Source organism: Athene cunicularia, assembly GCF_003259725.1.
Source record: "Athene cunicularia isolate RWA chromosome 24 unlocalized genomic scaffold, athCun1 chr24_part1, whole genome shotgun sequence".
In the NCBI taxonomy this organism is placed as follows: Eukaryota; Metazoa; Chordata; class Aves; order Strigiformes; family Strigidae; genus Athene; species Athene cunicularia.
Window position 1 is genome coordinate 4,408,016 of NW_020799132.1, and position 13,249 is coordinate 4,421,264.

At 50.6% G+C, this 13,249-nt stretch overlaps 1 protein-coding gene across 2 annotated transcripts in view; it reads right to left on the reverse strand.

The window, feature by feature from the left end:
* SORL1 (sortilin related receptor 1) overlaps window positions 1-13,249 on the reverse strand; it is a 39,467-nt gene continuing 26,218 nt past the window's right edge. For both annotated transcript variants that reach the window (XM_026863706.1, XM_026863705.1), the window contains exons 31-47: window positions 12,506-12,655; window positions 11,999-12,127; window positions 10,365-10,491; window positions 9,661-9,830; window positions 8,356-8,468; window positions 7,955-8,059; window positions 6,898-6,970; window positions 5,656-5,738; window positions 5,269-5,365; window positions 4,517-4,701; window positions 3,939-4,058; window positions 3,674-3,838; window positions 2,635-2,809; window positions 2,020-2,126; window positions 1,146-1,338; window positions 817-1,029; window positions 1-478 (exon numbers count right to left, since the gene is read on the reverse strand). In XM_026863706.1, coding sequence (XP_026719507.1) covers window positions 411-478; window positions 817-1,029; window positions 1,146-1,338; window positions 2,020-2,126; window positions 2,635-2,809; window positions 3,674-3,838; window positions 3,939-4,058; window positions 4,517-4,701; window positions 5,269-5,365; window positions 5,656-5,738; window positions 6,898-6,970; window positions 7,955-8,059; window positions 8,356-8,468; window positions 9,661-9,830; window positions 10,365-10,491; window positions 11,999-12,127; window positions 12,506-12,655 — 2,273 coding nt within the window. In that variant the 3' untranslated portion in view covers window positions 1-410. The remainder of the gene's footprint in view (window positions 479-816; window positions 1,030-1,145; window positions 1,339-2,019; window positions 2,127-2,634; window positions 2,810-3,673; window positions 3,839-3,938; window positions 4,059-4,516; window positions 4,702-5,268; window positions 5,366-5,655; window positions 5,739-6,897; window positions 6,971-7,954; window positions 8,060-8,355; window positions 8,469-9,660; window positions 9,831-10,364; window positions 10,492-11,998; window positions 12,128-12,505; window positions 12,656-13,249) is intronic.

Here is a 13,249-nt window from a genome sequence, read left to right on the forward strand (position 1 = left end):
TTTTTTTTTTTTTTTAAAGTAAAAGCAAAACCTTCAGGGACTATATTACTTATCTCTCTCTACATATATAATCTCCTGAATTTTTCTTAAATAAATTTATTCTTGTCTTAGAAAAATAAAACGAGTAGCCAATTTAGTCAACGGAAAATATCTCACAGACTTAAAAGCATGCCCAGCAAGCATAGCCTTGTAAGACTAAATTAATGTTAAATCAAAGCAATTTGTTACTAAACCAACCTAGTCTGCAATTCACAGTTGATTACTACAAAGTGTATTTTTAAAATTTTTTTGGCCCATATAAAAATAACATATTGCAACTCAAAGTGCATTTTTAAAATAAACAATCAACTATTTTTATCAAATAAAATATTTACACCATTTGGTTTTTTTTTTACAGTCAGAAATACGCTTCACGCGATGACCATGGGGACATCATCTGAAAATCCAGTTATCATTGGGGCTTCGTCATCCTCATCTCCTGAAAAACAAACCCAGAGTGCTGTTACGCTGCCCTCAGCGTTTCACAGGGCACAACTAAACAGCCTGCTGATGCTGGCCACAAAACTGCCCCCAAAACCAGCCCGCTGCGGCCTCGCTCACGCTCTTACCTGGTGGTTGTTGTACGTTCAGGTTTAACCTGATTTGCATTAGAGGGAGAGGTTTAAGTGAAGTGATCCCGGGCCAGCTTTGTACTCTTAAGATCAAATCCACGGGGATTTTTAGGCCAAAGCAGGATAGAGAAGTTCAGTCTTGCACTGATTTCACATCCTTAAGGCTGCCCTGAAATGCCGCCGCATGAAACCAAGGGCTACGTACCTAAATCGTCTCCCGAGGAGAATATGGCCGAGCCCAGGCGGGAGCTGTAGTGGCTGTTTGCAAAGGCCGTGAAGCTGTTCTGCAGCCGCCTGTGCCTCATGTACAGCACCACAAAGCCAATCCCAAGGGTCACCAGGAGCAGGAAGAGCACCGGTACCACGATGGCAGCGACGTCTGTGGATCTACCAGCTCTTGCTGCAGAGGAGTCTTCACCTAAGATGAGGGAGGAAGAGAAACGCCGTTTGCAACCCACAGTACGTTCCTCCAGCGACCCTGCGAGGCTTCCCCTAGCCTTGGTGGAGGAGGATGGGGGGATGCCAGGGGCTCACCAGTTCCCAGCTCGTCGTAGAGAAGAGTGGCCGGCTCGCCGCACATCTGCCCGCCATACAGGCACCTGGCCTGAACTGTGAACGAATAGTTGTGACCGATCTTCAGGTTGGAAACTTTGAAGAAGTTTTCTGTGGTGTTCCCGAGGTAAGCTGTGATGTTCATCAAGCTGTCAAACATGTGAATCTCGTAACCCTGAGAGTTGGGAAAACAAAGACACCCCGAATCACTCGGCTGCAGAGGTCAGGTTTGCTCCTTCTTAAACAGGGTTTTGAAACTTGTTTTTCCTCCCGAATCTAGCCTTGATCAAACACGTTGGGCAACGTGGAGCCTCCTCCAGGCACCCCCGACAGTGTGCGCTGACCTTGGCCAGTTCAGGGAGGAGAGGAGATTTCAGTCTGTCTGGTTCACCCTGTTCTCATCATCCACCCGAGACCACCCAGAACACGGAGTCTCAAAACAGCGATGTCTTTTTTTTTTTTTGGCACCGTCTGCTACCTGCCCGGGCCCTGACAGAGAACATGTCACAGATTTTCTACCCAAGGCTGAATAATGGCAATTCTCAGATCCTACCAATACGCTTCCCGGCACGGCTGGGCCTTGTCCTATTCCCAGTCCTTTCACACGTGTGACAGCTGACCTTTTCCAAGCGGATAATTATGTTCCTAAAAGGTGACCGATCAGATTTACCAGCCTCAGTGCCTTAGTCGTGATAGGAATTGGAGTGAGCTCTACACAGAGGGCTCATCAAGGACACTTAGGGGAGCAGAGCGTACTGGCATATTTTAAAGAGCCCGTGAAAGGAGCCTTGCAGTGATTCTGCTCTAGGATTTTCTGAAATATTGCCTGTAGGACAGGAGACGCAGCGCAACTTACCCGGCTTTCATTGAAATTACTTTCCTTTAGTGCCAAACTCTTCCAAAAAAGCAGAATATGGTCATTTTCTGTAATAATTTTTAAGGCATCTGGTGCAGACAGCGGAACTGCAAATGAGGGAAAAATAACGGCAGGCAGGTTAGGTTTTAACACTCTTCTTTTGGCTGAGAAACAACAATGGGGTCACCTCCGAAACTCAGTATTTTTTAGGGATCAGCACAATACTCTGCTTAGAAAAGGGCTATGCTGGAGGGGGTGATGCTGTGGCATGTAACCTGGTGGGAGTTTGTCAGTGGGTTTTTACGGAAGGACCATAAATGGTACTTCACGGTGTCTTTCCCATCTCCATCCAGGCAGGAGAAACTCCCCAGCTATCGTTTGAGAGGTTTCCTCTGCGCCGCTGTTCTTTGGGGGTTTAACTGCCTTCCCTGGGAGCTGCGGGGAGGCCGCTCAGAAATGGGCTTTGGCTGTGGGAGGGGTCCGAGCGATGCAGAAACACTCCTGCAGCCTCCTAGTACTGCAGGGGTGGGATGGCTGGTGCACGGGATGGGCGCCGGATTCCCTACAGCGCACGGTGCTCACCCAGCACCCACCCAGCAGTCCTTTCTCCTTTACCTGTGTTGATCTTCATGCTGGATTCTTTGCTCATGTTTCCCAGTTGAACGATCACGTGGTACTTGCCTCCCGGTTCAAGTTTCTTAATGGTGTACTCCACTGTGCTGTTCCGGGTTTTCACTTTGTAGATTTTATCTGTTTTTCTTATTAAATCTTTAACTGCGACAGCGTATAACTGGAGAGGGGGGGGGAAGGCACACACACAGTAAAAGATCTCACTGTCCTTCAGACTTGCTAGCAATCTTATACGATGCTACGGCATTAGATGCGTGGGGACAAAATTTAAATTAAAACATGCCTGCACTCTACAGAAAGCCTGGGAAGCAAGATTTCAAGCCTCTTGCTGGACACACTGGATCCCTGCCCGAGATCAGTATTTACAGATGCAGAAAATGCAGTTACTGGAACGGATGAGGGGAGGAGGAGAATCTCAGGTTGTACTTCTTAGTGAATCACAAGGATGCAATGTAAACTCCTGCCCTCTCAAAGTTTCCAGTTTTGCTGGGAAGATTTATACCTTTAGACCTTTGCCGTTAAAGGCTGCGGACCAGAATAGGAGCGGAAAGCTTGCTGAGAAAATGACTGGCCTTCAGCGGAGCGAGACCTGACCGTATGCCAGCGTGCCAGAAAACAGAACCAGGCTTTGTTGGGGCGGCGCTGGCGTGGTTGGAGCAGGAGCAGAGCCTGCACCCCGCTGGCCTGACGCCCGTCCCGCTGACCAGCGGGCTGTGCTCAGGCACCGGGCAAAGCCCAAGCCCAGAAAGGTGTTTTAGCACGTGCCCAAGTTTGCTTTCAGACTCAGACATATCCCAGACCCGACTCTTTTTACAGGCAGAATGAATGTTAGAGGCCTGAGCTAATGGCCAGTAATTTGGAAAGAGGAAATTCGGGTCTCAGGGGTGTCGGCATCTTGCTGATGACGAGACGGAGGGTAGACCTGATCTCAGCCTCAGTTCTCTATCAGCAGCAGGGCAGGGATCTGTCTCTGAGCCAGGGTTTTGCACGCAAAGGGACAATAGAAGGCGCTGTGAGGTATTACCATGTCCTGGTCAGGCGAATCGTAGGGCGATTCCCACTTAATGACCGCGAACGTCTTCCCGGTGTGCACTGAGTGGAGGTGCCGAGGGGGCAGCCGGTTGTCAGGGATCATCTTCACCACGACGTAGTCAGACGGTGGCCCTTGGTAGGGAGACATCACACGGACCTTGAAGGGATGACACAGCCGTTAATACTGTGCCTGCACCCTTCGGTACCAAACTACAGCCCAGAGCACGGGTCGGAGGGGGAACAGAAAAGGAGCCTACCAGGAACAGGTACTGCTCGTCCCGCTCCACCAGCACCGTGATGTTGTGGGAGGTCGTGGTGGTGTTGTAAGGGCTCCTGTACAGCTCTAGGAAGGAGGTGGCGTAGAAGATGCCATAGACCTGCGGAGGAAGGGCACAACAGGGAGGGTACAAGTTTTGGCAAGGGCTGGAGCTCCCACCCAAACTTTCTCCGGCTGGGGCTTTTTAGGGACATGACGCAAAGACCCTTTTTCCTGCGGGCACTCTCTCCTGTCCAAGTTCAGGTTCAGTCTATCCACTCACCGCTGCACTCCCCACCCTAAAATCCTGGGCTCAGCTCTGATAACACGGCAGTCAACTGAAAAACCCCTGGAGCACCATGTTGTCTGTCCTGCAGCCACTTCTCCACCGATCAGGGGCTGAACAAATGATTCTGTTTAAGGGGCAGCAAGTGCTTCCCCCCATCTTTTAAGCAGAAAGTTTTCAGGGCCGTGCAATTCAATCCCTGCAAATAATCCTGTCCTAAGATTTTGCTCGTGTTTTGAGGCTCTGAGCCAGACCCTATCCCAGCTGGTGAGAAAAGAGAGTCGGTGTCTTACGACATTCCTCGGTCCGGTCCAGCTGCACTCCACCGCAGTCTGGTTGATGGCCTTGGCTTTGAGACTTGGAGGTGCAGGTCTTGTCCCACTGGTCATCACATGCACAAAAGACAGAGGGCTGTCACCCAGCTCCGTCTTAGCCCAAGCAGAAATTTCATAGGGGGTGTGTGCTGTCAAATTTGCCACTGAGCAAGAAGAGAAACGTGCGCTATTAGGTGAGGTAAAGGACTGCAACGGCAACGTGAGAGCACTAGGTAAGGGTCAGCAACATCAAACAGTCTAAGGAAGGAGCCTGCCTCTCTTGGTTTGTGTTTTCATTGAGTAATTTCCTTTATACAAAAGCACCTGGGACTCTGCTCTCTAGCCTAGCCTGTGCTTTTCTGTATTGGGATGCTTTCCCATATTTAGACTGTGCAAACCAGAGATTTTTCCAAACAGAAATTTGATTAATAGGGACATGTACTGTATACAAGCCCAAGAACTGTTGACCTTCTGCAGACCAGATAAGGAACCACAAACAAAATCCCATGTGATGAGAAAAGGCTAGTGTAGCTCGGCGGGATAAATCCCAAATGTGCTTGAAATCTCCAAGTCCTAAAAACAGGGGCCAAGGATTTGCTGCTTTGCCCTCTCCAGACTTACTCTCTCCTAAACAGAGTTGAAAAAAAAAAAAAAAGAATCCTACAGCTTTCCACAAAACCTTCCATTTGGTGTTGACTAAAGCAGAATTCTACACTTTGCACAGAATTTACCTTTTAGGATGGACTTTTCTCCTTCTATAATCAGAGTCCGTTTTTCCTGTCTGTGCGTATCAAATGTCCAGTAGACGTTCACAACGTAACCGCTGACCTGTCGAGCAGCAAGGACACACAATACAAACTCTCAGTTCAGCTGGTTTTGCGTGCAGTGAAAGAGTCACCGCTGAAAGCCTCGGCATTGTGCTCTCCATCCGACCTAAGCGAGCTGGGGGTGGTTTATGAGTAGGGAGAAATGATCTGGCATGAAATAACTAGTTTCAAAAAGTATTTGCACTACTTAAATAGGTGACAGCTGATCCCATCCAGCATTTACCATTTACCCAACACAGTTTTGGGTTGGTTTTTTTTAATTTATTTTAGTTTCAGAAGTAGAAGTGTTACCTTGATATTAGCAGTCATTTTTAGGCTGAAACTTATGGAGTCCTCGCTGTAGCTCTCAATGTGTATGACAGGCGGAGGAATGACTGGAAGAAAAGAGAGAAACAGCTGTTACCCCAGCACAAAGAAATGCAAATACTTACTGAGAGGGGACAGGTAAAATACAACTTTTCATTATGACAACCAGCTCTCAGGCCTGGAACCCCCCCGTTTTTCCAGCCCCAACCCTGCCTGTCTCCAAGACACACACCTCTCGGAGAAAGCACCGACATGCTGCACCTCCGTCGCTTTTTCTGTCAACCATCTAAAAGCTGCCTTATCTGTGCCTTGCACAGCACAGGCTGAAAGCAGAGAGGTCTGGACACAGGTATTTGACTTCTGAACTCAGTGGGACAAGCTGGTATCCCAGTTAATGGCTTCTGGCCTTCAGAGGATCTGGGCACAGCTGTCAAACACTCATGCAAAACCTGACGTGAAAGCTATTACAGTTCTTCCTACTTCTGTTTGTCTAACTAGCAGGTACTCATGTACTCCGTGTTATCTGAATCCAGCAATTTTAATAGCATGGTGGGTTTTTTTCCTTCCTTTGTCAGCATAGTGAGGATGCACTTTTATCTAACAAATCAGCAGGCAATTGTGACATCAGTATACAGGTTTGGAAGAAAAACTTGGCATGAATAGAAACGATTTCGAACGGCTTTTCTAAAAAAACGGTTTGGAGGGAAAAGATTTAGTATGTTATTTACTGTAACGTTGTGATAGTCCTTGGGAGCCTTGGTGGTCTTTTAGTGGTCTAACCTATGTGAGACGCAGAAACCATCATAATCATAAGAGCAAGAAGCAGGAGGAAGCATCCTTTCAGCCTGTGACAGCAAAGCAGTTGGTGATAACGTGTCTTGCCTATCTGAAGGTAGGATCTAGCCTAGAGGAGTGAGAGGGAATCCATCTGCAGTCGAGGAGAGATGGGCACCTTGTGGGCAGGTGTCTCGCCCACCTCCAGGGCGGTCACTACGTGTGTCCTACATGCCACAGAGTTCAGAGGAAGAGTCAGTGACCCGTTTAGACTTGCCGCTGAACTTTGAGGCAGCTCAAGTTAAGCGAAATGGCACAGCGAAGTTGTTAGATAGGGTGAAACTCTCAGTAGGGAAGAATAAAGACCGAGGAGGTGGTTCTGCATGCTGGTGCTAAGGCTTCAGGCTTAGAGTCAGCCTTTTTGCTACGTTTGACTGAAACAAGAACATTTACCTTTGCCTTTTATGGTGGTTATGGATTTGGATTCGCTCCAATTTCCCACTCCTCGACTAGTTACCGCAGCAACCTTTTCAAATAAGAGGGTTGGTTAATATGAACAAACGTCCGCCGCCAACATTGTATAATGCAAACAGAGAACGAGGTTAGAGCAAGGTTACGGACGTGGCGGAGCTCAAGGGAAAAGGACTTTGAAGCAAACAATAGCTTAATTACTTGGCAATAAAATGCTTATTACTGAGATAAAGCAGACTACTTTAAGTCAATTAAAGGAATCTAAGAGGGAGGTGCATCCTCTTTGCAGATAACCGCTCTCTTATGAGATCTTTACAAGAAGCCCATCAAGATAAGGAGCTTTGGGCTCTATCAGCCATAGTGTAGGTAAGAACCATGCCAGTGAAGTCCATGCAAGCGCTGAATCTCATTCCAAAGATTTATTTGGGAACAGATTAGTAGGGGAAGGAAAACCATGGAAGGAAAGACTCACTGCAACCAACTGTGAGAATACTACTGATTCATGGCGGGGAGGGGCGGGGGGCATTTATCCCACCTCCCAGTGAACTCCCCCAAGAACCCCCCTCATCCAGCACAGGGAGGGTGGACCATGGCAGAGCAGACATTTCCCCAGGGCTCACCATGCAGACTTTTCTTTTCTTATTCTCGTTACTTGTGTCTATAATTACCCAGCTTCTCCCATGTGCATACATTTCCCCACGGGCAGATCTGGTTCTTCTCCCAGTGATATAGTAAGGACCAAATTTATCTCTGGCCCAGATCCAGCGCACTTGCAGAGACATTGGAACGGGCAATTAGTAGTGCAGGTTTCATAACGCAGCCTGGACTTCTGGGAGAAGGAGCAAACCAAGGGCCGTAACTCAGGCCTTGGAACTCTACACAGTAGCAGCACAAATCCCAAGCCCCCACTGTGGGTTGACATTAAAGGGCAGGATTTTAACAACATACTTTTTTAAGCAAGTACTTGACCGTGCAGGACTTAGACCATTTAGTGAAAAGCTGGGAGAGCATGCATAGACAGAGGTTTGAAAATACTCACTCTAACTGTGTATAATGTGTTGACCTGTAAGTTCTTGATCTCAGTGCAGTTCTTGGTGGTTCTAAGGGATGACCACTCCTTGGATCCACTCCTGCTGTATTCCACCTAGGAGCATCAAAACAAGGGAGGAGGGCTCCATAGTCAAAGAGTACCACAGGGTGACAGGTCCCTCAGTGTCAAGAATCTCAGTAGAAAGAAGTAGGAACGCTTGCAAAGGCAGCCAGAAATTAAAGTATGAACTCGAGGGCCGTGTCGCTACCCCCGGCCCCGCAGCATTTCTTCTCCCAACTTGCCCCATGCTCTCAGCAGATTTCCTCTACAAAAATGTGCTATTTCTGGCCCACCCCCCTCTGCTGTGAGCCCCCAGCAGCCCTCCCTGTCCCAGCGCTCTCCGGACTCACGATGAATTCCCGTATGAGGCCGTGGGTGTTCACAGGGGGACTCCAGCAGCCCGTCACCACACCCTCTGCCTCCTTCTTCAGGGACAGCTGCAGGTTAAAGGGAGCGTCCGGTACTAGGGAGAGAAACAGCGTCAGGGAGAGGCCAAGCTGCGTGTCTGGGAAAAAGGGGAGTTTTCCTGAAAGGTTGGGGCAGAGGGGCCGTGCCCAAGCACTCCTGGCTCATGGGAGCTATCTTACTCCCGCAGTTGTGTCCTGAGGACTTTACACCCCTGCACTGGAGCAATGAAGCTTTTTTTTTTGTAACTGTGCTGAAGCAAGGATTTCATTAAGCTCTTTGCTTTGTTTTGCATCCCTTCCTTAACCTGAGCTCCCCTCTGCAGGTAGAACGAGTTTGCTCCTTGCGTATGGTACAGAATGGTCCCACAGGCTCCTCACCGTGCTGTGAGGGGAGATGAACGTCCCTGTGGTACTAAACCATTGGCTCGGGGAGAAGAAAGAGGGTGACTCAGTGCAGGACTGGCCCTAGGCAGGGATCCCACAACCCTTCTTGAAGTCCAGCACCATTCCCAGGCCTCTGTAAAGACTCCTTTTGTTCTAACGGGGATACCTTCACAGGATCTGATGATGCCAGTCACAGAGGGACCTGGGGGGTGCTGATCAACAGCCGGCTGAACGGGAGCCAGCAGTGTGCCCAGGGGGCCAAGGAGGCCAATGGCATCCTGGCTTGTGTCAGCACTGGCGTGGCCACAGGGACAGGGAAGGGATCTGAGCCCTGGGCTCGGCACTGGGGAGGCCGCCCCTCGCTGAGGGGGTTCAGTTTTGGGCCCCTCACCCCAAAAAGGCCACTGAATGACTCAAGTGTGGCCAGAGAAGGGCAACAGAGCTGGGGCAGGGTCTGGAGCACAGGTCTGCTGGGGAGCGGCTGGGGGAACTGGGGGGGTTCAGGCTGGAGCAGAGGAGGCTGAGGGGAGACCTCCTGGCCCTCGGCAACTCCCTGCCAGGAGGGGGCAGAGAGGGGGGATGAGTCTCTGGAGCCAAGGAGCCAGCGCCAGGCCCCGAGGGAATGGCCTCAAGCTGCCCAGGGCAGGGTCAGGCTGGCTCTGAGGAAGGATTTCTGTGCAGGAGGGGCTGAAGAGTCGGGTCGACTTAGTGCTTAAGGATCTGCTGTAGTTGGAACTGTCAGTGCTGGGTTAACGGTTGGACTGGAGGAGCTTCGAGGTCCTTTCCAACCTAGCTGATTCTGTGATCTACTCTCTAAGCCAAAGCAGCGTGCATCACTGACAGGGGCCGTGCAGGTCTGCTTACATCCTTCGGGTGTCCGGAGGGTGATGAAGTCATTGGTGTTGTAGACTCGGCTGAGACACTGCACTTGGACTTTCACCTGATAGGTACAGTCAGGCTTCAGGACTTTCAGAATGCTGTTGGTTTTGTTGCTGTGGGTTTCCAAAATCTTCCAAATGCTTTCACCAACCATCCTGCATGAGACAGTCACACCCCTCTGGTCAGGACAGTGTTTGAAACCATCTATCTGTATGTTAACAGCTTACTGCTTAGTTTTCAGTAAAACCACACCACTGGCTTGTAAAGATGCTCTCTAAAGCCTGAACTAAACATATCTCTGTGACTTACAAGCACCGTCCTCTGAGGTATTCTATAACTGCTGTGCTCTAATTTCTTGACTTTGTTCTTTTGTTAGCAGTCCCACAAAGACAAGACCCAAGTGGAAAAAAACCCGAATATAGCTACATTACTATCTGAGTAAACAATCATGGAGTAAGCAAATACAGCTTTTCACAAGTGCCCCCTAGTTAAAGGTATTTTGGGTCTCCTTTGCAAGCAAGTATGAGAAGATTTCCAAGCAGAACTAGACTGTGCAGCTGTCGGTCTTTCAGGCCTGATTCTGTACCGTATTTTGCTGTCAACATGGGTACACCGATACCTGTACTCATGGTCTTAGCATTTACTTGACAGGAAGAGCAGCGGGCCGTGCAGTGCAACAGGTGCTGTACCTGTAATAGACGTTATAGACACAGGAGGTCGAGGACATTCTCTTTGGCCGAGCCCACGTCAGAGTGACATCACCGGAGAAATCAGCCGTCCACTGGAGGTTCTGGACTTTGTACACGATTGTGTCATCTAAGCAGGCAATGGGAAAAGTTAGTCTGAGGGAAACAAGCCCTTTGCCCAGCACGGAAAGAGGGGTTATGTGCGTAGCACAGTGTGTGAAGGTAGAAACAGTGGTATGAGCAAAGGGAGTATCTGCACCATTCAAATCGGACATGTAATTCAGGTGGGTGTTATCAGGGGAGAAGAGCGGGCTGTTCAGAGCAGGAACACACCCCTGGTGCTCTCAGTTCTCCCCAAAATGCCTTGGCTGTCTTTATGCAGCATCACGCAAGCATCCCCTTTCCCCTAAGGAAAGATGAAGTGTGGCTGTTAATGAAATACTCTTCAACGTCACTTTGGAAGTTTAAGAGTGCAAACTGATCCGTGCAAGCCAAGTCACTCCTCCACCCGTGCGACGAGCCTGTGCTGTCACCGTAAGCCACCCAGGGCCTTCCTTTGTGTGGTTTTCCTTATCACACCTCACGTTCAGCAGGACCCAAGCGCGGGCTGGGAATGAAGGCAGCAGTCTGGGGACTGCCTTGACGCGAGCTCTGCAGCTGAGTTACTGCCTGACCTTGGGAAAGGCATTTGGGGGATAACGACACTGTGAAATCCAGCGCTGGCAGTGGGGGGGACTGGAGGTGCTTACTGGAGAGGGCACAAATCTATGCCCTGCTCCCGCCAGGCCGTTCCCTGCTCTGTCCCTCCAGGGGACCGTCTGTCGGAGCCACATCCAAAGGCCACGGTCTGGCCCTGCTCGGGTGCTCAGCTTCCATCCCAGGGCTGTACAGAAACCAAGCAGAGCGGAGCCCAACTGCTGCTGCTTCGCTTTCCCTAACCAACTGGAAATGAAACCCAGCAGGCATTGAGTCTGCAGGCAGGCACGGCTACACACGCCCTCCAAGGGAAAAGGGATGGCTTCCCCTCGGCGTGGCAGCCAAGCCGTGAATCTCAGCAGCTCCTTCCCGCTGCCCCCCTGAACCTGCTAGCCTCTCCCAATCAATATTTAATTAAAGAACTAAAACCTGATTGATGCTCAAAGCCCCAAGCAGCACAGCAGGAAAGCAGCTGAATCTCACGGCTGGCCAGAGACAGCGATCGATCGCTGTTATCTGCCCAGGGCGGGCTGCTGCCTGCGTCCCGCCTGCCTCCGCAGGGCCACCAAAGGCCAGTGTGGGAGGACCAGCGATGGCAGCAGGGCACGTGCCACAGCTCCCAGGGTCACCTTGCAAAAGAGGACAGAGCTGGAGACTATTGCTTCACCTGTGGGCCACGTAAAATAGACAGCTTTGCTCCTACCCATCCTAAAATTGTTTTTCTGTGTCTGAGGCCACTGGAAGACAAATTGTCAGTGTAGAAGCTGTCTGGGAGGTTTGTTCCAGCTGGTTATAGATGGGTGAGGAGGTAGGTCGGACAACTGAACAGAGGCAGCTGCGTGTAGGATGTCGTGAACGAACAGTCATGTATCCAGGAGAGCACGTCGGCGTGCTAGCACGGAGCAGGGCGTGAGAAATGGGAGAGGGCTGCTGCTTCCTACCTGTACAGTTGCTCTCATCGCTGCTGTCTGAGCAGTCCAGATATCCATCACACCGCTCTGTCACCATGATGCAGGCCTCTCCGTCCTCGCATTTATAACCATTAGGGCACGACAGGGTGCTGTGAGTAGCTGAAAGAGGCAGAAGGGTTTCAGGACTCAAGGCAGGGAAGTTCCCCCACCAGCACTGGGCTGTTTGCAGTGCCAGTGCTGCTTCAAAAGCAGGCGTGATGCTGGGTGGCCGCATCTTCTGGCATGGGGGCATCAGAAGAACCTGGGGCTTATCCCACAGAACACAACTGCAATGGCACTGGTGGTTTGGATTTGTCTTTTTTTTTTTTTTTTTTTTTTTTTTTTTTTTTTTTTTTTTTTTTTTTTTTTTTTTTAGCGTAAGGCTGCGTTTACTTCAAGGATTTCACCAACAGTAAAACTCCTCGGTGGCTCCCCCACGCTCACAAAGTTTCCCGAGGGCAAAAGCCCGTCGAGCTGCTCTCCCCTGCCCGCACTTACGGCAGCTCCTCTCGTCGGTGCCGTCCTGGCAGTCCCGCAGCCCGTCGCACCGCTTCCAGTTGGGGATGCACTTGTGCAGCTGCTGGCACTCGAACTCGAACCTGCTGCAGCGGCCCGGCACCGCCGGGGAGGTGACAGTCACGTTGGGTCCTGCACACACCAGCCAGTCAGGAAACCACCCAGCAGGGCCGGGCCAAGCTGCCACCGGGAGGGACCGAGACCTGTCCCCAGGTCCCGACTCCACTAGATGGCAATCTCTTCCCGTCTAGCAGGTAGATGCTTTCTGCTGGGGGATGCCTCAGCCATCCTCTCTCCTGACTGCAGAGGGCTGGAAAAGCACCTGGTTTGCACCAGCTCAGAGCTTGGCAAGCCAAGGACCGCAGCAGGAGAAAGCCCCTCTTTTACCTTCACAGAATCAACTCGGTTGGAAAGGACCTTGAAGATCATCTCATCCAACCGTTAACCTATCCCTGACGGTTCGGCGCAGGTGTGAGCTGAGAAGCCACCCTGTATCCCTGCTCCCCGTGATCTTACAGTCTCAGACCCAACGGCCGTGGAGCAGGGACCTGCAGCACTAATTCCTGCCTCCTGCGAGGCCAGAGCCGTCTCCCAGCTGACGGCAGAGGGGTCTGACCCCAGGGAGAGAGGAGACAGTGGGCTTTTACACCACAGTGTCATTTAACCCTGTAATCTGGCAAGGCTCTGAGCCTGAAAGCCCAACTCAGGTCAGGCTACAGCTGTCCC